This window comes from Chrysemys picta, chromosome 8 (genome assembly GCF_011386835.1).
Source record: "Chrysemys picta bellii isolate R12L10 chromosome 8, ASM1138683v2, whole genome shotgun sequence".
NCBI classification, from domain to species: Eukaryota; Metazoa; Chordata; order Testudines; family Emydidae; genus Chrysemys; species Chrysemys picta.
The window spans coordinates 89,094,715-89,122,660 of NC_088798.1; the positions used below are offsets into that span (position 1 = coordinate 89,094,715).

General features: G+C 48.1%; 1 protein-coding gene across 3 annotated transcripts; it reads right to left on the reverse strand.

The window, feature by feature from the left end:
- Positions 1-27,518, reverse strand: GRPEL2 (GrpE like 2, mitochondrial). 3 transcript variants are annotated; one of them, XM_005298029.4, is made up of 4 exons: positions 27,058-27,218; positions 9,640-9,796; positions 5,771-5,852; positions 1-4,040 (listed from the first exon to the last, which is right to left on the reverse strand). In XM_005298029.4, exons 1-4 carry the CDS (start codon positions 27,132-27,134, stop codon positions 3,685-3,687), a joined length of 672 nt encoding a protein of 223 aa, XP_005298086.1. In that variant the 5' UTR covers positions 27,135-27,218; the 3' UTR covers positions 1-3,684. The 3 variants fall into 3 exon arrangements, with proteins under 3 accessions (XP_005298086.1, XP_065411006.1, XP_065411005.1); XM_065554934.1 differs by having other exon boundaries at positions 9,640-9,775; positions 27,058-27,202; XM_065554933.1 differs by lacking the exons at positions 1-4,040; positions 5,771-5,852; positions 9,640-9,796 and adding exons at positions 15,092-15,703; positions 16,702-17,900 and having other exon boundaries at positions 27,058-27,518.
- Positions 27,519-27,946: the final 428 nt, after the last annotated feature.

A 27,946-nucleotide genomic window follows, 5' to 3' on the forward strand; every position in this document is an offset into this window, starting at 1 on the left:
TCCTGAAAAAAAACGTTTTTATTAATGCACACAGTATCCAGACATCTAGAATAAATCAGCAAATTCCAACATTAACTCAAATCTCTGTCATCAATCATCAGCACCATTCCCCACACTTCCATATGAATTTCCCTTTCATACACTAGAACCTTTGGGTAAATAAAAGCATAGAAACATATGAAAAAAAAAAAAACATACAGAAGGTTTCCTACCAACTACAAGGATATAACTTTTTGGAGATCAGCAATTCTTTGTTCATTTGACTCAGCAAAAGTGATATCAAAATACGTTGTGCTTTAAAATAAAAAAAATACTAAAATATAAAAACTTAAATATTTTTTAAAATCAGAGTGCTAATAGCAATTGATTTATCACAGCTGTTTCAACAGAATCTGTTAATGAAGCATTGAGAATTTGAGGTCTACATAGCAACATTCACATTTTGCACTGCATACAGACAGGCTGCCAAACTTGTATGATTGTGCCACCAGGAGCCTCGTGGAAGAATTCAACCCAAATGTGCCCCACTGATAAGATCTACTAAGGTCATGAAGTAAGGTGAATACTAACAAAGGAGGGTTGTCAGAGTCCAAGAGCAGAGAGCCATTTCTACTGACCAACACCACATAACAACGGCCATACGGGGTCAGACCAGTGGTCTACCTAGCCCAGTATCCTGTGCTCTGACAGTGGCCAATGCCAGATGCTTCAGAGGCAGTGAACAGAACAGGGCAATTTATCGAGTGATCCATCCTCTGTTGTCCAGTTCCAGCTTAGGGCAGTCAGAGGTTTAGGGACATCCAGAGTATCAGGTTGCCTCCCTGACCATCTTGGCTAATGGCCATTGATGGACCTATCCTCCAGGAACTTATTTTGGTCATCACAACATCCCCTGGCAATGAGTTCCACAGGTTGACTGTACAATGTGTGATGTACTTCCTTGTGTGTTTTAAACCTGCTGCCTATCAATTTCATTGCGTGACCCCTGGTTCGTGTGTTATGTGAAGGGGAAAATAATACTCTCCTGTTCACTTTCTCCACACCATTCATGATTTCATAAACCTCTATCATATCGCCCCTTAGTCTCTTTCCCAAGCTGAACAGTCCCAGTTTTTTAATCTCTCCTCTTATAGAAGCTGTTCCATGCCCCTAAATCACTGTTGCCGTCTCTGTGCTTTTCCCAATTCTAATATACCTTTTTTGAAATGGGGCTACCACAACTGCACACAGTATACAAGGTGTGGGTTTACCATGGATGATAGTGAGGCATTAGGATATTTTATGACCTATCCCTTTTCTAATGGTTCCTAACATTGTTAGCTTTTGACTGCTGCTGCATATTGAGCAGATGTTTTCAGAGAGCTATTCATGATGAGTCCACGATCTCTTTCTAGAGTGGTAATAGCTAATTTTGTATGTATAGTTGGGATTATGTTTTCCAATGTGCATTACTTTGCATTTATCATTGAATTTCATCTGCTATTTTGTTGCCCAGTCGCCCAGTTTTGTGAGATCTCTTTGTAACTCTTCATAGTCAGCTTTGGACTTAACTATCTTGAGTAATTTTGTGTTGTTTACAAACTCTGCCACCTCACTGTTTACCTTTTTCCAGATCATTTATGAGTATGTTGTACAGCACTACTCCCAGTACAGATCCTTGGGGGACCCCATTATTTACCTCTCTCGACTGTGAAAACTGACCGTTTATTTCTACCCTTTGCTTCCTATCTTATCCCATGACTCCAGCTGAACACATATTTGTTATCCAGTCATCTACATTAAGTGCTCAAGTTCCAAGGTTCATGGGTGTATTAAAGTGGAAATGATTAGTGTTTTTGTGACATTTTCCCTCCTCCGCCAAACCTTCCCTTCTAATACACTTCTGTGTTCAGTTCAGGCCATCATACAATGACTGGGAAGAAAAAGCCAAAGGACCCAATTCCTCCATGGTGTAACTCCCTGAAGTGCAAAAGAGTTACACCAAAGAGAAATCTGGCCCCCTGTGTTTAGCGTGCAAGCTTTATGCAAACCATGGAAGACAGTAAGGGGACTGGAATCTCCACAGAAGAAATTCAACCTAACCATAAACAACCTCGGCCACATATGAGAGAGAGAGACAGAGACATACACACAGACAGACAGACAGACACACAACAGGACCAAAGTTAGCCTAAGTGAAGCAGAAACCTAGGAAGAACAAGTACTATGTCAATGTACTTCACTTGCTCATAATTGCTGCTGCAGCTGATTCAAGGACACTTGGAGCTTTTGCTAAGACTTCTCTCCTTCCATCTAAAAAATGAAATAAAGCCTAAATTTGATGTCTATCCACAGCCAGGCAGAAATAGGCTCTGAATTAGGGTTGGGAAAGTCAGCGGTGTTAATTGTGTATCAGTTAGCTGGTGGCTTGACAAAATAAGAGATCATATTTCCCTTTTCGGGGCTAGTAAAGAGTAAACCGTTTCTGATGCTTGAAAGCTGCGGCACAAATGATCTAGAGATAGATTTTCCTTCTCTTAAAAATACTTCTTGTTTGGAGAACAGGCCTAGATCTTTGCTCGGTGGCTGAGACTTGAGAATAGCTCCTGCTCCCCCTGCCTCATGTCACTCCCACTGTTTAACTTTAGTGAGAAGTGGATAGGTCTGCAGGGCCGTCCCTAGGGAGGTGCGGGGACTGGGGCAGAAGCGACATCACTTCCGGGACCGACCACGCTGGGAGCGGGTTGGGGAGGCTGTGCCTCCCCAAACAGCCAAGCGTGGCTCTCCCTTGGGTGGAGGGCTCTCCCTCCCCCAGCCAGTGGTTCACCCGCTGCCCAATCACGCCAGCCCACGTGGTCCCCCAAAGTGCAGGGCCGGTAGTGGTTGCCCTGGTTCGCTGTCCCCTAAGGACGGCTCTGCAGGTCTGAAGTCTTAGCTGGAGAGCAAACTTTAATCTGATCACGTTTCAGCGATTATTATTATTAATTATTATTATTATTATTATTTTTAAAACCTCATCCATACTCAAATACAAGATGATTAAGGCTTTGTTAATTCAGAATTGCTTTCTGAAGAGAGATGAGAAGAGTCTGGCTGAAAATGGCAGATGCTTTCACAGCTCCTTCTGCCTAAAAAAAAACAGGAAAAAAAAAAAAGACCACACAAGAGTCTCATAATAATACTTTGCACTTAGCTAGAGCTCTTCATCTCTAAGGTGCATCTCAAATATTATTTAAACCTCACAACACCCTGGTGAGGTGGTTAGTAAGTATTATTATATCCCTATTTTACATATAGGGAAACTGAGGCAGAGTGGCTAAGTGACTTGCCGAAAGCCACAGAAAGAGTATGTCAGAGCTGGGATCAGAAGGCAGAAAATTCCTGGCTCTCAGAGTCTCTCTCCCCAACTCCCTCTTCCCCCAGTGCAAGTTTTAATAGAGACCTGAATCCAACAGAGAAGGGGGTAGCAGTGCCACATGCTTAAATAGCAGGATTCCCAGTATTACAAACACTCAGAAAAGGAACATTAAATAATTGAGCCTCTTGGAATTAAAGCCAAGATTACTGCACATGTTGTGAAGAAGCCAATGTACAATACAAACCTAGCTTAATAAATAAAGAAAAGACATGCAGCTGCTATCGCCACTGTGTGACCGAGTCCTCCGCTCATTAAGGTCCCAGATCCCAATGGGTGCACCCACCACATCACTCCTGCGACTCTACTGCCACACCAACATGTGCGTGTCTGATAGTGCGGCCGTGGAGTTTATAGCCATCCTGAGTCACTAGTGCCACTGTGCCCGGCTGCATTCCCTCTGCTGGCACATGGCAGACTATTTCATGGTCGTATGGATCATATTTGCCACCGACGGGGTTCATCTTCTGAAGGCCATGCTTGGCAAATACACTTTGCAACTTGGCCTCTATGAGGAAGAGGCCTTCATAGATCTTCTTGAGGGTTGGTTTTGGGTCACTAGGCTCTGCTTCTCTTGCAGCGCTCTCCGTAGTCTTCTCCAAGATATCAGCTACCTCCACCAGGTCCTTGCAGAAACTCTGGATCCCTGCAGCCACACACACAAATAGGCAGGATGTTAAGCAATGTCAGTTCAGTGGTAGATAGTGCAAGGCTACAGCATCAGCCCTGGGCATGTTGCCATGCCACACTGGAAGGGACGGATCCTAAGAGATGACTGCCTTCAGCTCCCACTTCAATGGTAACTGAGGGCATTCGGCATCTCCTGAGACTGGGACCTCAGTATTGTACTTAGGCATGGTATACAATCCAAAGCTTGTTGCCATTTAGGAAACCTGGCTCAGTTTGTACAAATTTTGGGCAGCTGTATATTTCTGGCTGCAGAGAATCCGATATGAAGATTGACAGAAACCTTCCCCCTCTCAGGTGGTAGGGACATGTTCACTGAGTAACATAACAAAAAGGGATCTGAGATAGATGGGAGGGGAAAGGGGAAGACATAAGCAACAATTAAATGCTGCATACTCCTTCATATATAGGTTTGAGAGCTATGTAGAGAACCAATAAGTAGGAGGAGGAGAAAGAAGAGAGTTACAAAGAAGCATCCATAGCAGATCAGATATTGGTCTATGTAGTCTTGCATCTGGGCCTATTCCAATTCCAACAATGTAGACGGACCCTGAATGTAATAGCTACTTCCGAGCAGACCAGGCAGGCACAAAGCAAAGGAAATATAGGCACCCTAACCCAGGATAAGCTCCAGCAGCCTTCAGATAAGCGTTAACTAATGAGAAAAAAGAAAACTCCTAGGACTGATATGGGCTACAGAGCTTTCTACCCTTCGGTTTCAGGTTTGAATCAAAGTCATACCAGTAGGATCCTAGAGTGCTACCATTTGATGATTGCTTGGCAGCCTAAGTGATATGAGATGGTGGACCCAGCCCAGTTCCAAGCTGACAGGTGCCCACATCACATAAAACCACAACTAGCATTTCTGAGGATGACAGTCTAAGCAGAGGTGCCCAGGACAGGACTCTCCATGGAGACTGAACTATCCTCTCACCCCTGGAGGTGGTCCCTTCACAGAAGGATTAAAGTACATTGACAGGACAGAGTGTGGAATGCTTGCTCTGCCGTTTCTCATGTTGCACCTGCTCTGTGATAATCAAGGATATCAGTCCCCAGGGCTATCAGTCCAGCCCATTTCACCAACACTAAGTTTACTACATATATTTTAAGAAGAATACGTTAATTGAGAAAGTGATGGCCTCTATCCCCGCATGCACTACATCCATTAATTTCATAATGGAGGTGAAGGGAAGAACGGGATCTCAGTACTAGAAAGGAGATCGCAGCTTGATGACACTGCATAGACCATGGAATAAACTCAACGTGCCAATTCTCAGCTGGTGTAAATCGTCTTCAACGAAGTCAAGGAAGCTATGCTGGTTTACACCAGCTCAGCAGCTGAGTGTCAGCGTTTTACGTGTACATTCCCAAAATCCACAGGGTGGTATGATTTATTAGTATAGATCATTGTTACAAAACCAACCTTGGAAAAAAGAAACAAGCCATAGGGCTATCTCCAAAATAAGCCCACAGGATTTGGCTGACCATGCAGACACAACAGCTAGCAAGTCCAGCCACCAGTCACTTCAGGCCAAACCCCACAACAGGCTTTAAAAAGAACAAGGGCAGAAGGACGGGGAGGGGAAGCAGCTTATCTGTACTTTCTGCTCTGTTTCCCAACTGTGCTGAGCCAAGCAAGTCACGCTGCAGCAAACAGCTCCTGGATAGTGCCAGCAGCACTTCACTTACCAAACAGCTTGGCATCTTCCACAAACTTCTGTGTTCTCCTCCGGACATTTTCCGAATCCGCCAAGGCTTTCCGGTATCGCTCCTGCACACACAGCAACAGGCACAGGCATTAGACAAGGGGAGTGACCCATCACAGGGCCACACCGATTGCTGTAGAACCTTGCATCCCCCTACATAGACAGTCTATTTAAAGAGATACTCCCCCTGCAAGTTACTGGCTCATGCTGGCCCCGCCACCCCAGTTAGGAAGAACACACGTGCCCAAAGGCCTCTCCCATTGCTTAAGGCAGCAAAACTAGGAGCAGATTAACAGTACCCAAGTCACTGGTCAGGAGGGTTTTGGGCCCAGCTGAGCAGACCACTCTGCGCTATCAGATCAGTCTGCTGTTTTTGGACCATTCAAGGTGCAGCTTTTGATGGATTCTTTCCCTTAGCAGCTGACTGGGTACTGAATTTGCAATCAGCTGATGCTTTGCTAGTGCAGAAGAGAGCTGCTGTCAGGGTGATAATTTCTAGAAAGGCCCTGCCTCTTTCCCTCTTCTTTAGCCTTTTCTACTCAAGGGAGTAGCTACAAAAAAAAAAAAAAAAAAAAAAAAAAATCTCACCAGTGCAGCTGAACCAGTGTTAGCAGAGGTAGCACCCCTAGGGAAGATTAGCTCTTTTTAGTACCATGTGAATCAACCCTGTTTGGAACAAGTCTAATCACAGTGCTCAAAATAGTTGTGACGCTGGTGGCTCCTCAATAGAGGGCTGCCAACGTTGCTCACACCACAGGAGCTGAACCAGTGTTAGCCAGGGTGGCATGTGTGTACAAATTCTCTAGTGTAGACAGCCGTAGAAGGCTAACAGATGCTCTCCCCAATGATAACGTAGAACTGGTGACCCACCTCTCTCTTCCACACCCACACACACACCCACACCCCTCTGTGTGTTTGGGTGAGGAGTAACATTTCTCAGAAAGTACGTCAGCAGGAGTAGAGTCTTTTGCAATATTTCAAGTTCTGTTTTCACTTGCCACATCGGTACATTTGCCACCCTATTGTAGAGACAATAGAGAAGTCCAATAAAATGCATTTGTTTGTAGCACCCTTCATAAAGTGATGATGCGCAGGCTGATCTCAAGAGAGGGCTCTCAACTCTGCTGTTTGCCTGCCCTGTTAGTCTGTCAGACCAGAGTCTGTTGCCCTTCAGGGACAGCATATCCATGAGGGAGCATGGAGCCTTCTTGGGGAGGAAGTTCATATAGTTAATACATTAGTGGTGTGCTAATGTACTATTTGCTCGGGAACTTATAGCTTGATGGATAAACCCATTTTATAAATGTAAACAATACAAAATCATAAACGGGGTTCAGAGCATCAGCCAGTAATGGGGGCTATGAATTTACCTTAATTGTGAGATCAACTGTAAGGAGTGAGTGAAAGCTCATAAAATAGCACAATCTATAATAATATAAGTTGATGGGAAAAGATGCAAAAGGGAGACAAAGGCTGAATTAATCCAAACAAAAAGACCTACTGATGTAACTCAAGGACTGGGTTACAATCTGGCCTGATAAACAAGAGAAGTTCTGAACTGGAAATCAATTAATTTTCAGCACCTGGATTTTGGTTAAGCCTACTTGGCAAACATAAGGGGTTGGGCTATTTTGCCCATCACTCCCTTTTGAGATCCTTAAAAGAAAAGATTTTTGGAGGAAAACAATATCAAGAAGCAGCAGCTGTTTGCCAGCAACTGCTGAAGCGAGCTTTACCATCATGGTCTCCTGGGATCCCACGATCTAATGTAACATCACTGGGCCATCCTGATCCTGAGAGATGCCCCGACCAGACTGGGCCGGAGAGATGGACCCAGATGACATCATCACCTCCATCTGCTCTGCCTAAATCCCAACCACCATCTGGGATGTGACACTGTTACATACCTCCAGACCCACCCCATGTGTCCTTTTCATTCCCCACTTTATTTCTTCTCTTTCCTACCACTCTCCTTCTAATAAGAGTCTGGCTTAGCTGGCCAAGACTGTGTATTTTGCAACACCACTGTAAACCAGAGAGGCAGATAAAAGCAATGCCCTAAACAGCCCGATGCTGGTACAAGTTTGCCAGATCTCTGTCTAATAAGACAGTGTACAATGCCTCTGGTTTCTCCAATAGTGAGGTTGCAAGTGAAAGTCAATATCAGAGATGGAAGTTGCATTGTCTATCTTTGTTGTTCTCTTTTGTGCGTATCTTATTTTGTCTTCTTGAAAATGGGACTGGACTTTAACAATAACAGCAGCAGCTCCAGCCCATTTCAAATTAACTTTCTCTCTTTTCCCTAAAAAAGGACAGTTATTAGGATCTTTAATACCATCTAAGAGACTGTCAGACATGGAATTTTCCCCACTAAAGACTCTATGGCAAAAGGGAAAGGGAACAAGACAAGTTGTTACAATGAAAGCCTTATATAATACTATACCTGTTTTCCTTTCTTTTCTGTATCTTTAACAAAAGATAAAAATTTCATCATGTGTTTGCCATAAAACAAAGCAGGCTGAGATCTGTTTAACGTTGGATTACGACAGGGTCACATTAACATCTCTGACCCCATTAATTCCCTTGAAATTAGTACAATGGGGGCAGGGTTACAGAACGGAAGTAACTCATTGCTTTGAGGTGGAAGTATGAGGGCGTTCCAATTAAGATGATGCAGCACAAATGAAACATCTCTTTCAACTGTGGAGAGTCCGAGGGAGAGGACAGGGAGGCGGCCAAGTCCAGAAATGCAGAAGGAGTGGGTGAGCTAGGAGGTGATTACAAGTTCACAGAGATGGGATGAGTGATTCCATTCCATGAGTGATTCTGTTCTAAAAATGGTGAGCGTGATTAACTGGTAAGATGAAGGAACTGAAAGGGATAAAGGCGAGGGTAGAGGCATCGACTTTGGGATTTCCCCAGGGGTGCAGGATCCCCACTCCGCCCCTTCTCCCAAACCTCTCCTGCCCCCCGCTCCTCCCCCCTACTGCCTCCTGCAAGACGCTGAACAGCTGATCGTGACAGCCAGGCGGGAGGCACTGGGGATAGGTGGGGTGGGGAGGGCTGATCCGTGGGGCTACTGAGCACGCACTATTTTTTCCCTGTGAGTGCTCCAGACCTGGAGCATCCACTGAGTTGGCACCTATGGTAGAGGGAATGGAACACTGCTTTGCTACCTAAAGCAAGAGTAACTTGGCCACAACACCTTGTACCTAGAGTTTAGAGAGCAGGATTTCAGAACAGATGCCGATTTCCAAATGTATAGAAAACCATCTCCTCAATTAAGAAAAGCAGCTAAATACATTCTACACATCAGGCCTGCCTCAGCCGGATCATTTTGCACATTTATCTGAGTTGTATAAACCCTCCTAAGACCTGGTGATCCTTGAATGCCATAAGGCCAGGCTAATCAGGATCATCATTTGAATTCTCACTAGACCTGCAGTAATTTTGCCTGTGTCTTAACAGGCAACACTCAAAGATTTGAACAGGGAATCTCTAATAAACACAGTATTTGCTAGCCAGGATCAGACTACTCGGTTCATCCAGTCTGGTCTCCTACTTCCAGCAGTAATCAACAGCTGATGTTTTGGAGGAGGACATAAAGCACTTTGCTAACTGGGCATTGCCTCCTCATGTTACGCAAGGGTAGCTGGTTGCCACCCTGTAGCCCAGAGATGGCTGCCTTTCTGTGGTGAAGTTGGTGAAAAGCTTTGGGATAAAAGATGTCATCTATAATGTATTCAGGCAGGTGGCTTAACAGTGAAATGAATGAGCCCTCCCACTTTGAAGGGACTGAACCCTGAGGACGTGGGGATACCTTGGCTAAGATGCTGCTAGTGGTAGACTCACAGTTAAATCACGGACTTGTTCTTCCAGTTTGCTGGCTTTGAGCTCTATCGTTCGCTCAGAAAGGGGATGTCTCGGCTCATCGCGGGGATCCTCTGGTCCACACTCATCTCCCGTACTCCTCTGCTGGGCCGCAGTGCTGAAGACACACAGGCAATCTCTAAAATACAAGCCAAGGGCAAAGAAGAAAGAGAAACACGATGTTGTTTTGTGCCCATCACCAGTGTTAAAAGCACATTCTCTTTGGAGACACCTAGGTAGGATCTTAACTCATGTAAAATAAGCAGATATGAAAGGCAGATACTACGCTTTGGTGCTTAGATAAGACAGTGGCTGATGCCACCCAGACATGTCTACATGACAATATAGGGGAGGTGTCCACACTACAAAGCTACTTTTGGCAGCAAACCTCTGCTGTTTCTGCCAACAAAATAAAAGCACCTCAACGACAGCATAAAGCTTTTTGCGGCAAAGTTAAGTCTCCCCCGCCCCAGATACATCACTCTCCTCTCCCTCCCCCTCACACACTTCAGTTGAAAAGCAGCTGACAATGTACTAGGAACTGGAAGCCCCTGGAAGAATGGGATTGAGAAACCTGCATCATGGGATGCTATACCTGCCCCCTCATGAGGCATTGCAAATCCTTCCCAAAGCACCCTGCAGCCAGTTGCATAGTGGGATAGCTACCACAATGTTGCACTGCTCTCTGTGTCGATGCAAGAGCTGTTCGTGTGGATGCACTCTGCCGACAAACGGAGCTACTGTGGACATGCAACAGCGGTTTTAATTAGGGCTGTCGATTAATTGCAGTTAACTCACACGATTCACTCGAAAATTAATTGCGATTAAAAACATTTAATTATGATTAATCGCACTATTAAACAATAGAATACCAATTGACATTTATTAAATATTTTTGGATGTTCGTCTACATTTTCAAATATATTGATTTCAATTACAACACAGAACACAAAGTGTACAGTGCTCACTTTATATTATTTTTTATTACAAATATTTGCACTGTAAAAATGAGAAACAAAAGAAATAGTATTTTTCAATTCACCTCATACAAATACTGTATTGCAGTGGTTCTCAATCATGGGTCTGCCCCCCCCCCGGGGGGGGGGGCGCAAACAGGTTTCAGGGGGCCCGCCAAGCAGGGCCAGCATTAGACTCACTAGGGCCCAGAGTAGAAAGTTGAAGCCCCACTGCATGGGGCTGAAGCCCAGGGCTCCTGAGTCCCGCTACCCAGGTCTGAAGCCGAAGCCTGAGCAATGTAGCTTTGAGGGGGACCCTGTGGCATGGGGCCCCAGGCAACTGCCCTGCTTGCTACCTCTTGACACCAGTCCTGGCTTTTATATGCAGAAAAACAGTTACTGTGGCACAGGTGGGCCATGGAGTTTTTTATAGCATGTGTGGGGGGGGGGGGGAGGGGGGAAGAGGGGGGAAACTCAGAAAGAAAAAGGTTGAAAACCCCTGCTGTATTGCACTCTCTTTATCGTGAAAGTGCCACTTACAAATATAGATTTTTTTCTGTTACATAAGTGTACTCAAAAACAAAACATTGTAAAACCTTAGCGCCTACAAGTCCACTCAGTCCTACTTCTTGTTCAGCCAATAGCTAAGACAAACAAATTTGTTTACATTTACAGGAGATAACGTTGCCCACTTATTTACAATGTCACAATAAAGTGAGAACAGGCGTTTGCATGGGACTTTTGTAGGTGGCATTGCAAGGTATTTACATGCCAGATATGCTAAACATTCGTATGTCCCTTCATGCTTTGGACACAATTTTTTTTAATCGCGTGACAGCCCTAGTTTTAATTAAAACGCTTTAATTAAAGCAGCATAACCTTTGCAGTGTAGACAAGGCCTAAGTTACTTGGAATATGTAAACAGAGTTCAAATGCAGAGAGCTGGTGGACAATAAACCTTATAACCATACAACTTGGCATGTTAGTATCTAGTTCAAAATCTTTTCCCTCTGTAACAAATGTTTGAGAGGAAGGTGACACCCCCCACCCCTTAATGAATCTAGCCAAGGGGTGGGAGAACCGACACGCACATTCCTGCTGAAAAGATCATACACGAAGTGTGAGGATCTTGTTCGTGGGCACAGAAATTCCCCAGCTTGTGAAACCTCTACAGAGGCAGTTCAGATCTTATCTGTGAAGCCTCTACACAGGCATGTCAAGATGTTCTGCAGGACAGAGCTTCTTTGAAAAGCCCCAGCTCTCTTAGGGATTTAACAGCAGATCACATATCACTGAGTTTTGCATCCCATTTCACAGCCATGCTGAATTCACTTGCTTGGGGGAAGAGTCAGATTTTTTGACACCCAAGTAACCATTGGTGGATATCTGTTAGCCTCCTGGTACCAGTGGGTGAGCTGAGTTTGTGCCCTGGGATGATAAATTCTAAAGGCAGTTTTGCAAGGCAGATCTATTACCTGCCTTCTTTACAAGGCTCTTTCGACAGCGGCTTCAGAGAGCTAACATTTCTGAACTGAGTCCACACATTACATCTGCAAACCTACAGCAGCTTCAGAGATTCCTAAGCACTGCAAGGCCTAACATCACAGGGATTTGTGTCTGCCAACCATTGACTACACACCAGAACCGACCCAGGCCAGCTGATCCCCTCCAGATATGGACTTCAGCTAGCAGATTCAGCAAACCAGGGAGGAAGTGCGTACACATCGTGCCAAGTCCCAAAACAGCTCTGCTCCCTCTGACAGAAGCCACTGGCCTGCTCTCTTCTTACTGGCCTATTAGCTATCTTCTCCTTCAGACCTATCAGCACTTTCTGGGGCCTGGCCAGTCCTCCACTTAGGGTATGTCTACACTACGAAATTAGTTCGAATTTATAGAAGCCGGTTTTATAGAAATCGGTTGTATACAGCCGATTGTGTGTGTCCCCACATAAAATGCTCTAAGTGCTCTAGTCGGCGGACCGCGTCCACAGTACCGAGGCTAGCGTCGACTTCCGGAGCATTGCACTATGGGTAGCTATCCCACAGTTCCCGCAGTCTCTGCCGCCCATTGGAATTCTGGGTTGAGATCCCAATGCCCGGATGATGCAAAACAGTGTCGCGGGAGGTTCTGGGTACATGTCGTCAGGCCCCTCCGTCACAGCAACGGCAGACAATAGATTCGCGCCTTTTTACCTGGGTTACCTGTGCAGACAACATACCACGGCAAGCATGGAGCCCGCTCAGCTCAGCTGAGCTCACCGTCACCATATGTCCTCTGGGTACCGGCAGACGTGGGACTGCATTGCTACACAGCAGCAGCTGCTAACTGCCTTTTGGCGGTAGACGGTGTAGCATGACTAATAGCCGTGGGGCTGGCAGCCGTAGGGCTGCATTGCACCAGCCCCTTGCCCTTTGGTAGAAGATGGTATATTACGACTGGTAACCGTCGTCGTCATACTGCAGTGGCTGTCAATCATGGCCACCTGGGCAGACATGCTACTGTCTCGATGATGATGGCTATCAGTCGTAGTATACTATTTTCTGCCAATTGCCCAGTATTGTCTGCTAAGCACCCAGAAGAGGCCGAGGGCAATCTGGGTGCTGGCAGACGTGGGGCTGGCAGACGTGGGGCTGCATTGCTACACAGCAGCAGCCCCTTGCCTTTTGGTAGAAGATGGTATATTACGATTGGTATCCGTCGTCATCGTACTGCAGAGGCTATCAGTCATGCTGCACCGTCGGCTGCCAGCTTAAGATGTAAAAAATAGATTTGTTCTGTATTCATTTGCTTCCCCTTCCTCCGTGAAATCAACGGCCTGCTAAGCCCAGGGTTTTCAGTTTAATCTTTGGGGGGACCATTCTGTGTGACAGTTGTTTGTGTTTCTCCCTGATGCACAGCCACCTTTCTTGATTTTAATTCCCTGTACCTGTATGCCATGTCGTCACTCGGCCCTCCCTCCCTCCTTCTCCTGGTCCGTCAGATACTAGTTTCGCGCCTTTTTTCTGACCAGGCGCCATAGCTAGCACTGGGATCATGGAGCCCGCTCAGATCACCGCGGCAATTATGAGCACTATGAACACCACGCGCATTGTCCTGGAGTATATGCAGAGCCAGGACACGCCAAGGCGAAACCCGGACCAGCCGAGGAGGCGATTGCAGCGCGACGAAGAGAGTGATGAGGAAATTGACATGGACATAGACCTCTCACAAGGCACAGGCCCCAGCAATGTGGAAATCATGGTGTCACTGGGGCGGGTTCATGCCGTGGAACGCCGATTCTGGGCCCGGGAAACAAGCACAGACTGGTGGGACCGCATCGTGCTGCAGGTATGGGACGATTCCCAGTGGCTGCGAAACTTTCGCATGCGTAAGGGCACTTTCATGGAACTTTGTGACTTGCTTTCCCCTGCCCTGAAACGCCAGGATACCAAGATGAGAGCAGCCCTCACAGTTGAGAAGCGAGTGGCGATAGCCCTGTGGAAGCTTGCAACGCCAGACAGCTACCGGTCAGTCGGGAATCAATTTGGAGTGGGCAAATCTACGGTGGGGGCTGCTGTGATCCAAGTTGCCAGGGCAATGAAAGACCTGGTGATATCAAGGGTAGTGACTCTGGGCAACGTGCAGTCAATAGTGGATGGTTTTGCTGAAATGGGATTCCCAACTGTGGCGGGGCCATAGACGGAACCCATATCCCTATCTTGGCACCGGAGCACCAAGCCACCGACTACATAAACCGCAAGGGGTACTTTTCAATGCTGCTGCAAGCCCTGGTGGATCACAACGGACGTTTCACCAACATCAACGTGGGATGGCCGGGAAAGGTACATGATGCTTGCGTCTTCAGGAACTCTGGTCTGTTTCGAAAGCTGGAGGAAGGGACTTTCTTCCCGGACCAGAAAGTAACCATTGGGGATGTTGAAATGCCTATCGTGATCCTTGGGGACCCAGCCTACCCCTTAATGCCATGGCTCATGAAGCTGTACACAGGCAGCCTGGACAGTAGTCAGGACCTGTTCAACTACAGGCTGAGCAAGTGCCGAATGGTGGTGGAATGTGCATTTGGACGTTTAAAAGCGCGCTGGCGCAGCTTACTGACTCGCTCAGACCTCAGCGAAAAGAATATCCCCATTGTTATTGCTGCTTGCTGTGTGCTCCACAATATCTGTGAGAGTAAGGGGGAGACATTTATGGCGGGGTGGGAGGTTGAGGCAACTCGCCTGGCCGCTGATTACGCACAGCCAGACACCAGGGCGGTTAGAGGAGCACAGCAGGGCGCGGTGCGCATCAGAGAAGCTTTGAAAACGAGTTTTGTGACTGGCCAGGCTACTGTGTGAAACTTCTGTTTGTTTCTCCTTGATGAACCCTCCAAACCCCCCCCCCCCCGACCCGGTTCACTCTACTTCCCTGTAAACCAACCACCCCAACCCACCCTCCCCTCCCCAATTCGAGCACCGCTTGCAGAGGCAATAAAGTCATTGTTTTTTCACATTCATGCATTCTTTATTAATTCCTCACAGAAGTAGGGGGATAATTGCCAAGGTAGCCTGGGATGGGTGGGGGAGGAGGGATGGAAAAGGACACACTGCATTTTAAAACTTTAACTCTTATTGAAGGCCAGCCTTCTGATGCTTGGGCAATCATCTGGGGTGGAGTGACTGGGTGGACGGAGGCCCCCCCACCGTGTTCTTGGGCGGAGGCTATGGAACTTGGGGAGGAGGGCTGTTGGTTAAACAGGGGCTGTAGCGGCGGTCTCTGCTCCTGCTGCCTTTCCTGCAGCTCAACCATACGCTCGAGCATATCAGTTTGATGCTCCAGCAGACGGAGCATTAACTCTTGCCGTCTGTCTGCAAGCTGACGCCACCTATCATCTTCAGCCCGCCACTTGCTCTTTTCATCCCGCCATTCAGCCCGCCACCTCTCCTCTCGTTCATATTGTGCTTTTCTCATGTCCGACATTGACTGCCTCCACGCATTCTGCTGTGCTCTATCAGCGTGGGAGGACATCTGCAGCTCCGTGAACATATCGTCCCGCGTCCTCCGTTTTCTCTTTCTAATGTTCACTAGCCTCTGCGAAGGAGAAACATTTGCAGCTGGTGGAGGAGAAGGGAGAGGTGGTTAAAAAAGACATTTTAGAGAACAATGGGTACACTCTTTCATTACAAGGTCGCATTTTTCCTCTGCCTGCCAGTTTGTTATGAGAGATCACTCACGCAGTGCCCCAGGCAACATATTTCGGCTTGCAGGCAGCCATGGTAGGCCACAGTCTTTTGGCTTTTTTAATCTTCTTAACATGCGGGAAATGTTTCAAACAGCAGCGCATTTCCCATATCAAGGATGAATTGGGTTGGCCATTTAAAATGGGTTTTCAATGTAAAAGGAGGGGCTGCGGTTTCCCGGTTAACATGCGGCACAAACCCAAGTAAACCCCCCCCCCCCCCCCCCAAACACACACACACGATTCTCTGGGATGATCACTTCACCCCTCCCCCCACCGCGTGGTTAACAGCGGGGAATATTTCTGTTCAGAAGAGCAGGAACGGGCACCTCTGAATGTCCCCTTAATAAAATCACCCCATTTCAACCAGGTGACCGTGAATGATATCACTCTCCTGAGGATAACAAAGAGAGATAAGGAATGGATATTGTCTGCATGCCAGCAAACACTGGGACCATACGCTGCCATGTTTTGTTATGCAATGATTCCAGACTACGTGCTACTGGCCTGGAGTACATGAAGGAGAGCTTTCTGGAGATGTCCCTTGAGGATTTCCGCTCCATCCTCATACACGTTAACAGACTTTTCCAGTAGATGTACTGGCCGCGATTGCCAGGGCAAATTAATCATTAAAGTATCAGAGGGGTAGCCGTGTTAGTCTGAATCTGTAAAAAGCAACAGAGGGTCCTGTGGCACCTTTGAGACTAACAGAAGTACTGGGAGCATAAGCTTTCGTGGGTAAGAACCTCACTTCTTCAGATGCATCTGAAGTCTCAAAGGTGCCACAGGACCCTCTGTTGCTTTTTAATCATTAAACACGCTTGCTTTTAAACCATGTGTAATGTTTACAAATATTTACAAAGGTACACTCACCAGAGGTCTCCTGTGTGCCCTGAGGGTCTTGGGTGAGTTCGGGGGTTACTGGTTCCAGGTCCAGGGTCACAAACATATCCTGGCTGTTGGGGAAACCGGTTTCTCCGCTTCCTTGCTGCTGTGAGCTACCTACAGTACCTCCATCCTCATCTTCCTCGTTCCCCGAACCGTCTTCCCTGTGTGTTTCTCCATTGACGGAGTCATAGCACACAGTTGGGGTAGTGGTGGCTGCACCCCCTAGAATGGCATGCAGCTCCGCGTAGAAGCGGCAAGTTTGCGGCTCTGCCCCGGACCTTCCGTTTGCTTCTCTGGCTTTGTGGTAGGCTTGCCGTAGCTCCTTAATTTTCACGCGGCACTGCTGTGTGTCCCTGTTATGGCCTCGGTCCTTCATGGCCTTGGAGACCTTTTCTAATACTTTGCCATTTCTTTTACTGCTACGGAGTTCAGCTAGCACTGATTCATCTCCCCATATGGCGAGCAGATCCCGTACCTCCCGTTCGGTCCATGCTGGAGCTCTTTTACGATCCTGGGATTCCATCACGGTTACCTGTGCTGATGAGCTCTGCGTGGTCACCTGTGCTCTCCACGCTGAGCAAACAGGAAATGAAATTCAAACGTTCGCGGGTCTTTTCCTGTCTACCTGGTCAGTGCATCTGAGTTGAGAGTGCTGTCCAGAGCGGTCACAATGAAGCACTGTGGGATAGCTCCCGGAGGCCAATAACGTCGAATTCCATCCACACTACCCCAATTCCGACCCGCAAAGGCCGATTTTATCGCTAATCCCCTCGTCGAAGGTGGTGTAAAGAAACCGGTTTAAAGGACCCTTTAAGTCGAAAGAAAGGGCTTCGTCGTGTGGACGTGTCCAGGCTTAATTCGATTTAACGCTGCTAAAGTCGACCTAAACCCGTAGTGTAGACCAGGCCTTAGCCAGTTGGCCCACTTTACTTCTCAATGAACCTGACTCTTTTTACTAGAAGCTTGTTGTACATAGCAATAAATGGTAGATGGTTCCAGTGAACATGCTGTGTGTGCATCCTGCATATTAACATAGCTTCGGCACCTTCTGCAAGGACCCTCACAGCCCACAGTTAACAGCTCTATTAGTGGAGAGAGAAGGAGCTGAAACTTGTCTCTGCAGAAAGCTGCCCCTTTAGTCACTGTCCAAGCTGGTTTTAGCCACAGTGGCAAAAGCAGGAATCCTGAGGGCAAATACAAAGCAAGAGCAGAGCTTAGAGCACTTGCTTCCAGGTTGCTTCCCCTGCTGAAAAGTGTGTGCGCCTAAAAAGCCTGGAGACTAAGCTACTGTGGTTCATGCTGCAACGGTCAGGTAACTCACCTGAGAGAGAGATTCTAGAACAAGCTGGCTCCTACATTGGCAGCTGAAAGTACACAACCACCAGAGTCAGGGAACTGGACTAAGCTGTATAAACACTAAGTACTACCCAGGTTCATAGGAATCTGTCCCAACACAACTTGGTGACTCTCTCAAAAACTAGTTAAGCAAATAGAAAAAAAATCAATCAGGATGTGAGATGTTTCCATCAATACTTGATAAAACAGGCAGCAGGTTGCACAGCCTGCAAAATAATTAAAACATTTAGCACTTACATGGAACTTCAAAGCCTTTGGCTAACACTAACCATAATAAGAACAGGAGTACTTGTGGCACCTTAGGGCTGGTCCACACTAACGCCCCAGTTCGAACTAAGATACGCAGCTTCAGCTACGTGAATAACGTAGCTGAAGTCAAAGTATCTTAGTTCGAACTTAAAGGTACTTAACAAAGGTCCACACGCGGCAGGCAGGCTCCCCCGTTGACTCCGCGTACTCCTCTCGCGGAGCAGGAGTACCAGTGTCGACGGCGAGCACTTCCAGGATCGATCCGGGATCGATTTATTGCGTCTAGACAAGATTGCTTACCGCTGAACCCGGAGGTAAGTATAGAGGTACCCTCTGAGACTAACAAATTTGTTAGTCTCTAAGGTGCCACCAAAGAAGTGGGCTGTAGTCCACGAAAGCTTATGCTCTAATAAATTTGTTAGTCTCTAAGGTGCCACAAGTACTCCTGTTCTTTTTGCGGATACAGACTAACATAGCTGCTACTCTGAAAACTAACCACAATGCCACCCTGAGAGATGAGTCACTATTTAACATTCCTAGTCTACAGATGGGACACTGAGGCAGAGAAGCAATATCTTTCGAAAGGTCACAGAAAGAGTTTGTGTCAGAACCAGGACTGACACTCAGGAATTCGCTGGCTCCAAGTCCTGTGCTCACCCCAAGCCTGCCTATCATTCTCTCAAACTTCACACCAGATTAGGATTACACTCGTAGTTTGGGGAAGTGTTCCTCCAAGAAGGCTCCATTCAGAAAGCATACTGGCATCTGCTGAACAAAAGAGTTTCTAAATTCTTGGGAGTGCCTGTTGAGCTCTCCCCCAAACCAAGATTTTCAATATCTCCTTTAAAAAAAGGCTTGTTGACATGGTAACCAAAAGCTTTACACGAACCTATGACCATCAAGCCTAACTATTAGTTAACAGCTAATAGTGTTACAATTCCCCACCCAGCAGGCCACCTCCTCCTCTCTTTTGTCTTTGAAAGGAGGTTGTCCGATGTCCCCACAAGACCAACAACAGATATCCAGAAACTTCCTTACCCTTCCAAACTACATCTGCATATAAATATCTGCTAATTAGGTGCTTAGTGCACCATCTGCATGGCAAACTGCCCCTTTTAGTGCACGGCAAGCCAGGGTATGAATCTACAGCACACTAACTTGCACAGTGAACCCTGCTACCGAGACGTGGCTTTCCTTGCACTAGGCGATCCTTACATAATAACCCAAGAATTATCTAAGGCCTGTCTACACTAAGCTGTTTTCCAAAAAAAAATTACCCATTATTGCAGTTCTATCTGTGGGAGTACCAGCACAGACAAGGAGCTGATGGCTGCTAGCATTTTAACCACCACAGCATGGAGACCTGTTCTGAACAGAGGGATGTGATCTGGAGCACTTTTAAGGAGCCTATAGCGATGGTATCTAAGTGCCAGCCAAATCTATGTTGGTGACGGTTTCCCCCTCAAATCTATTATTAATTATTATTATTATATGGAGATATACTTACTCATAGAACTGGAAGGGACCTTAAAAGGTCATTGAGTTAAGTCCAGTTCCCTGCCTTCGCAGCAGAACCAAGTACCGTCCCTGAGATCCTTAAATGGCCCCCTCAAGAATTGAACTCACAACGCTGGGTTTAGCAGGCCAATGCTCAAACCACTGAGCTATCCCTCTCCCCACAAATCTATTATAATGGCTGAAGACTGAGCAAGCTTTTGCACTATAGAATACTCTTCATGATGCAACATTAAAGAGATAGATTGAGGATTGGTGTCTTACTTGCTTTATTAAATTTAACCACTATTGAACAGAGTATCAACGGTGGTTTAAAACTGAACCAAAAGCTGAGAACAAGCATAGCTTGCATTTCTTATGTAAATCCAGAAACAACTCTTGACAAACAATTCCTATTTCTTTCAAATTTACTCTAGCTAAATGAATGAATGAATGTGTGCGTCTCTCTCTCTCTCTCATTACTATTGTTTAGCAGGGCTGGCTCTGGCTTTTTTGCCGCCCTAGGTGGAGCGCTGGTGGAGGGTGCCGCCCTAGGCAAAAAAGCCACCCGCCCTCCCCCCCCTCCCCCCCAAGCGCGGCAGGGGAGGGCGCCGAGCCCAGCCGCGGGCCCGCAATCCCCGACCGGCCGGAGCGCCCGGGGGAGGGCGGCAAGCCCGCCGCGGCCGCCGCTCTCCCCGGCAGCCAGAGTGCCGGGAGGAGGGCGGAGAGCCCACCGCGGCTCCCCGCTCTCCCCGGGGGCCAGAGCGCCGGGAGCAGGGCGGAGAGCCCCCGGCAGCCACAGCACCGGGAGCAGGGCGGCGAGCCTGGCCGGGGCTCTCCGCTCTCCCCGGCGGCCAGAGTGCCAGGGGGAGGGCGGCGAGCCCAGACGGGGCTCTCCCCGGCAGCCAGAGTGCCAGGGGGAGGGCGGAGAGCCCCTGGCGGCCAGAGCGCTGGTGGAGGGTGGCGAGCCCGGCTGGGGCCCCGCTCTCCCTGACCGGCCGGAGCGCGGGGGGGAGGGCGGCAAGCCCGCTGCAGCTCCGCTCTCCCCGGCAGCGGGAACGCCGCGGGGAGGGCGGCGAGCCCAGTCACGGCCTCGCTCTCGGGCCGGAGCGCCCCGCCGCGCCGCCCCGCTCCAGGCGCCGCCCCAAGCAGATGCTTGGTGGGCTGGTGCCTGGAGCCGGCCCTGTTGTTTAGATACATAAAGTTGGTTTAACTCAGTGGTTCTCAAACTTTTGTACTGGTGACCCCTTTCACATAGTAAGCCTCTGAGTGCGACCCCCCAATATATATATTAAAAAGTGTTTTTAATTTAACACCATTATAAATGCTAGAGGCAAAGTGCGGTTTGGAGTGGAGGCTGACAGCTCGCGACCCTCCATGTAGTAACCTTGTGACCCTAAGGGGTCCCAACCCCAAGTTTGAGAACGCCTGGTTTAACTGGTGAATTCAGCTGCAGGGTGTATTTTAGTCCAGATCTCCTGGGGTCCTGGACAGGGTGGTTTCAATACAGATTACTGGAATCAGAAAGTACAACTCAGTCAGTCAGATGGTTTTCTCATGCAAGCATCCTAAACTGCAACTTCAGTAACCTGAACTGTAAAGACAGAGGGAGACTGGAGGAGAGGAACCTCGAGTAGGGAGCAGAGAGGTTGTTTTATTGCTGTATTTGGCAGTGATACAACCACTGCTGGAATACTTGTCCAGTTCTGGTGCCCACAATTCAAGAAGGATGTTGATAAATTGGAAAGGGTTTAGAGAAGAACTACAAGAATGATTAAAGGGTTAGAAAACATGCCATATTGTAATTGAGCTCCTTGAATCTATCTATTTTGTTTAACAAAGGGAAAGTGAAGCAGTGATGTGATTACTGTCTATAAGTACCTACATGGGGAACAAATATTTGATAACGGGCTCTTCAGTGTAGCAGAGAAAAGTAAAACATGATTCAGTGTCTGGAAGTTGAAACAAAACAAATTCAGACTGGAAATAAAGCATCAATTTTTAACAGTTCAGGTGGTAATTAACTACTGGAAAATTTACCACACGTGTTGGTGGATTCTCCATCACTAGCAATTTTTAAATCAAGATGGGATTTTTTTTTCCTCAAAGATATGTTCTAGGAATTACTTTGGGGGAAGTTCTATGGTCTGTGTTATACAGGAGTTCAGACTAGATCAGTGGTTTTCAAACTTCGCAACCCAGTAGTGGGTCGCAGAATGTAAGGCACTGGGTTGCAGCAGCTCTGGTCAGCACCGCTGACCGGGCCGTTAAAAGTCCCGTCGGCAGTGCTGCCCAGCTAAGGCAGGCTAGTCCCTACCTGGTCTGACACTGCGCTGCGCCCTGGAAGTGGCCAGCAGCAGGCCTGGCTCCTAGGCAGTGGGGGGCTTCGCACGCTGCCCCCACCCTGAGCACCAGCTTCGCACTCCCATTGGCCGAGAGCTGTGGGGGGAGGCGGGGGAGGCGAAGAGGGTGCCCACGGGCCAGAGCCTCATGGAGTTGCTTGCGCACCTAGGAGCTGGACCTGCTGCTGGCCACTTCCGGGGCACAATGCGGTCCATGGTGCCAGGACAGGCAGGAAGCCTGCCTTAGCACCCCTGCTGCGCCACTGACTGGGAGCTGCCTGAGGTAAGCCCACACCCCAACCCCAGCCATGAGCCCCCCCAAACCCAGAGCACCTTCCTGCACCCCAAACCCCTCATCCCTGACCCCACCCCAGAGCCTGCACCCCCAGCCCAGAGCCCTGACCCCATCCCACACTGTCCCAGCCCAGAGCCCCCTCCCACACCCTGAACTCCTCATTCCCAGCTCCACCCCGTAGCTCTCACCCTCGACCCCCAACCCTCTGCCCCAGCCCTGAACCCCTACCATACCCCGAACCCCTCATCCCCAGCTCCGTTGGTTTGTGGGCATCAACAATTTTTTTCAACTGGGTCGCCAGAAAAAAACGTTTGAAAACCACTGGACTAGATCACAACAGTGCCTTCTGGCCTTGGAATCTGTGAATGAGATTCTGTGTCTCAGTGGAGACTATCCCACTAAGAGAGAGATTAAAAAGATAGGATGCAACTGTCTAGCCAGTCATGCCACAAAAATGCAGTTTACTATCACAAGACAGAGAGAGGTGGAGACTTAGAAATAACTAGGGTGTGTTATTTTAGAATTAAAAGCTGCAAACAGCAAGCAGTTAATTAAAAGTTGCTCTTTTAAAAGAAGATAACAATATTAACAGGTCACTATTTCCCAAAATTAAAAAGAGAGATGTGAACTGTGGGGAGGGAAAAATTAGCTTAGATTTCTAAACAGATCAGTGCAAGTTTGGAAAATTTTAAGTTTTGTAAAAGAGAAAAAAATGTGTGTGGGTTGAGTGTATCAATTGTAATTATGACTTTTGACCCATGAACTTTTCACACCTAATTTACCGTACATAACTTCAGTCACTGAAGTTAACAAACATGCAGCAGAGGAACCATTCAGGCAAAACAGCCTTGAAATGCAACTGGCAGCCCAATCACCTAGTTTTATAATCCACAGATCAAGACAAATTTTGCTTTAAAACCCTAAATGGATATTTCCAGGTGTTGCTGCTCATTCACTTCCCAGGAACGGAAGTTTAGTGAGCTGTTTACATGTGACTCATAGTGGGTGTGGGTGTGTACACACGCAAGAGTGAGAGAGGAATAAATGAGCTAGTGCTTCAGCCAGAGAAACCTGCCTACGTGAAGCAGAGAGCTGCCTGCATGGACTCCCTTTCCCAGCTAGTGAAACCAAATCCAAGTCCCAAAACACACCCTCATGCTAAATAAAGTCCCAACTCCCACATGCTGTTTGGATTAGCCTGCCTCATGCGGCAGACGAGGAACAAGAGCTCTCTCAGAGCGATGTTTAAAAGGGGTCTGCTCAGAACTGCCATTTGCTCAGAACTGCCATATGGAATGGAACACAAGAACAAGCTGCATAGTTTGCTTCTTCTTAAGAGATAGGAGGTGCATACTATTATCTGCAGCTAGTGTAATACAGTCCCACCTTCCAGATACAGTGTTAACCCCAGATTTCCTAGGAATAGAGAGACAAGGTGGGTGTGGTAATATCTTTTATTGAACCAACTTCTTTGAAGATAAGTTCTGTCTAGCTCAAAAGCTTGTCTCTTTCACCAACAGAAGTTGATCCAATATCAACATAGCCACATCAACACTGCAAACAACTATGAATAGATAGTAATTACATGCCAGGAAGTTAGGAAAGTCTGACATGACAGTGACAGCACTGGGGAAATCCCTGAAGGAGCGAGCAGATTATTGAACTGGATGTGAAAGACTCTGAAACCAGTGCCAGAGACGGGCAGATCAATGGGGGTAGAAAAGGATTTAGGGGACAACACCCAAATCTATCCATATAGTTTAAGCCAGTTATCCTTAAACCTCAGACTTTAAATTATGAGAAGGGTTGGTGTGTGATAAGATACATAGCACCATCTCTCCTTCCGCCATACAGGATGTATACAACAGTCTGAAGTTCCCTGATTCACTTTCTGAACATCCAACCTGTCTCATCTCTTCTCCCAATTCAAGCTTCTCTCCATGTCCCCTTTTTGGACTTGAGGAAGCCTGCTTCTCTAATAATAATCAGTTACACACCGCAGGCTCACATCACAAAGACCCAGGACAGACAATCCAATTTGAATGTCACTTTCTGCAATGCGATCATCCACCTAACGGTCATTTTATTAGCATGACACATGTGCAATTGGAGGATACATTTAACACTGTGCATCTATGGACTGGTTTCACACTGCTGATGGCGCTTGACTGTCTGTCATGAACTATCCCAATGATACCAACTATAGATCAGAGGCCACACCTATTTCAAGCTGACAGCATATTTACAAGGATAATTACCAGTACACAAAAGAGTGCATGAAGGGGAGGATTTCTGGACATAACATGCTTTTACTACAAGGCCCAAACCCAGCAGTTCCCAAAGCACATATTGGAACCCATCATTTTATTGTGCTTAAATTTTTTTTCTAATTTCCCTTTAGAGTGATAAATCGAGAATAAACTTGTGAGTCCTTTGTCTTTCCCCTTCTCTGCTGTCTGCATTTCAACCAAGGAACCAACTAGTAGACATCAGTTGTCTTTTAACACATGGTCTGAAGTGGGACTCAAAGAATGGACACTCCAGGTTAAGCCTCCTTCTTCCGTGACCACACAAAACACGAGTCAATTGCCCCAATCAGATACACAGTACAACTGTATTCAAATCTTGCTAGAAACTAAGCCCAAGAAACACTTCAAGAATATCAAATATTAGGTTATGTAATTGGCAAAACAGCAACACTACACTAATTAACAAATTTAAAAGCCTTTTACAAGGTTTTTAGAGAGGCACAGAACTGTATTCATAACCCCGCTTGTCTGCTTTTCTAACACTGAGATATTGCACATAAAGTCAGTGGGAGGCGAAGGCAGAACTTGGCCCATTGCATTTACTATACAACCACTTCCTTTTAGAGGCAAGCTCAACTGTTCTCAGAAAGAACCTGCTTTTCAAAATACATCTTGCTTCCACTTTCTGCACTGAGTTATTTCTGATTATTGTTTGTAGTGTTACTGTAGCGAAGCTGATGCCAGGATATTAGAGAGACAAGGTGGGTAAAGTAATATATCTTTTATTGGACCAGCTTCTTTCGGTGAAAGAGAAAGAGGAGAAGCACTAGGCACCTGCCTGAAGAAGAGCTCTGTGTAAGCTTGAAAGCTTCCTCTTCCACCAGCAGAAGTTGGCCCAATAAAAGATATTACCTCTCCACTTTGTCTCTCATTTCTGATTAGTCATTTGAAAATCCATTTAATAGACATTCAGATTCCATTAAGATAGCTATGTCTATACCCGGGATGTTTCACCAACATTTTCCAAAGGTTCATTGCACCAGTGGGATCCCCTGCATAAGCAAGTTTCCTGTGGCCAAGACTCACTTTTAAAACCATTTTAGTTAAACTTTCTGTAATCTCATGTACTTGGAAGAGTTTTTACAACAGGTTCAGCCACAGGGAGCCTGTCCACACTAGGCCCCCCATCAGTGCAGCGGAAGCAATGGGAACTTGTGTACCATTTTCCTAGTGTAGCCAAGACTGTGTTTTTTTGATTCCAGACAATGATTTGCTTTCTATATACACACTGCAACAATTCCATACCTAGAGCTTTATCAGCATATATCAACTTCTGCACTCCTATGCCCCAATATTATTATTTATTTGTGTTATTGCAGTCTCTATGTGACCCAGTCATGGACCAGCTGCAGTTGGTTTATTTCTGGCCTCAAAAAGAAACAGGGGCCACCCACATTCTCATTGAAAGCCTTAAAAATGACTGCAGTGAACACGCCTCAAACAATTTCTAGGGTTGGACCTTTCCTGAAATACACAGACTGAATTACTAGCCCTTGCTCCCCAGAAGTGATTAACACCTGTTTCTCACTCTCAGTATGAGCACACAGCAATTGTTCTTCCTTTTAGGGCTAGAGATTACATGAAATAAAGTCCATTTACATCTGATTTAGGAACAGGAAGACCAAGCTGAAAACACAAGTGAAAGTCAAGTCAGGGATGGTGGGCTCCTTGCTGGGAGGGCCTCTTTGCGGGCCAGGCCAGCACTCAACAGCCGCCCTGGCTCGGGGAGCGGCTGGAGGGCTGCTCGCCCTGCTCCCCCGCGGGTCCGAGGCGCACAGCCCCAGGTGAGCCACGGGAGCGGCCGGGTCTGAAAACCAGGCCCAAGGCCCCTCCAGGTGGCCGCCCAACACGGAGGAGCTCGGACCAGGGGCCGCCTTTTAAGATTTTAGGCTGGCTGCGCTCCCGACACCTCCCCCCCAGTAGCGCAGCTTGCAACGGACAGACCCCCGCCCCGCCGTCTGGGGCGGCCCGCCCTGTCTGCCTGGGCAGGGTACCAGACCCGGGCAGGGTACCAGACCCGGGCCGGGCCCCCCACGCCCCAGCAGCCCTGTCTGCCTGGGCAGGGCACCGGAGCAGCAGCCGGGCAGTACTTAGCAGGTGGCACACAGCTCACCCGAGAGTGCAGCCGCTCGGGCTCCTTCGCTAGCCCGCGGTGGCTCAGCGCCAAAGCCCCCCATGCCCACCTCGCTGCACAGCGCGGACAGCCCGGGCACCACGGTGAGGGGCACAGAGAGGGCAGGGGAGCGATCGGGGCCCCTGGGTGATGGGGATGGGTAGCCAGCTCCCCCCGCCTTACCTGCTGGGCCGCTGAGCGCCCAACGAGAGCAGCGGGCTAAGGTGATGCCGGGCCGCCCGCAGGGACCTGCCAGCCATGCTCCCGCCTCCCTCCCTCAGTCCGCTGGCGTGTGACTGAGCGCCGCCCGCCGGGAACTGCGCCCGCCCCCGGCAGAACTACAGGCCCCATCGGCCACCGCGCCGCGGCGTCATGGACTGCAACTCCCATCAGCCCCCGCGTCATCGGGCACGGGACTGTGTTACACCCTGCGGGCAGCACACGGCGGTGGGGACTACAACTCCCATTAGCCACTGCACACGCGGTGGTGCTCCCAGTCCCGGCAGGCACCGCGCGGAGCTGCCCTTTCAGCCAGTGTCTGGGCGCCTCTCGCTGGAGCGTGGCGCTGGCAGGAGGATCGTCCCTGCTCCCACCTCCGGGTCCTAGTGCCCCCACCTGCTGCAATGTTACACTCTGCCGCTGGTAGCGGTCCCTGGCGTCTTAACTCTGGTCCCTTGGGCTGCCCAGCCCCGGCTCTGCTCAGCCCCGGCTCTGCTGCAGGGCGTGAGAGGTAGCCTGTCCCAATCTGCCGCCTTTGTGACATAGCGGTAGCCAGCCTGGCATAGTCTGCTGGCTCTGCCCTCCCCCATCCTCTGGTGGCGGGTAGGGTTGCCAACTTTCGAAGTGCACAAAAACCAAACACCCTAGCCCTGCCCCAGGCCCCATCCCCCATCCCCACTCACTATGTTCCCCCTCCCTTGGTGGCTCACTCTCCCACACCCTCACTCACTTTCAGGGGTCTGGAGCAGGGGGTTGGGGTGCAGGAGGGGGTGAGGGCTCTAACTGGGGGGTGCAGGCTCCAGGGTGGGATCAGAAATGAGGGGTTAAGGGTGTGGGAGGGGGCTCTGGGCTG

What these genes read in the sequence shown, in the direction of transcription:
- GRPEL2 (XM_065554933.1), bottom strand. Translation starts at nt 17,239, where the DNA reads ATGGAATCCCAGGATCGTAAAAGAGCTCCAGCATGGACCGAACGGGAG. An exon ending in GGGCACACAGGAGACCTCTG is followed by an intron (nt 15,704 to 16,701) that starts GTGAGTGTACCT and finishes CTCCTCCACCAG; the next exon opens with CTGCAAATGTTTCTCCTTCG.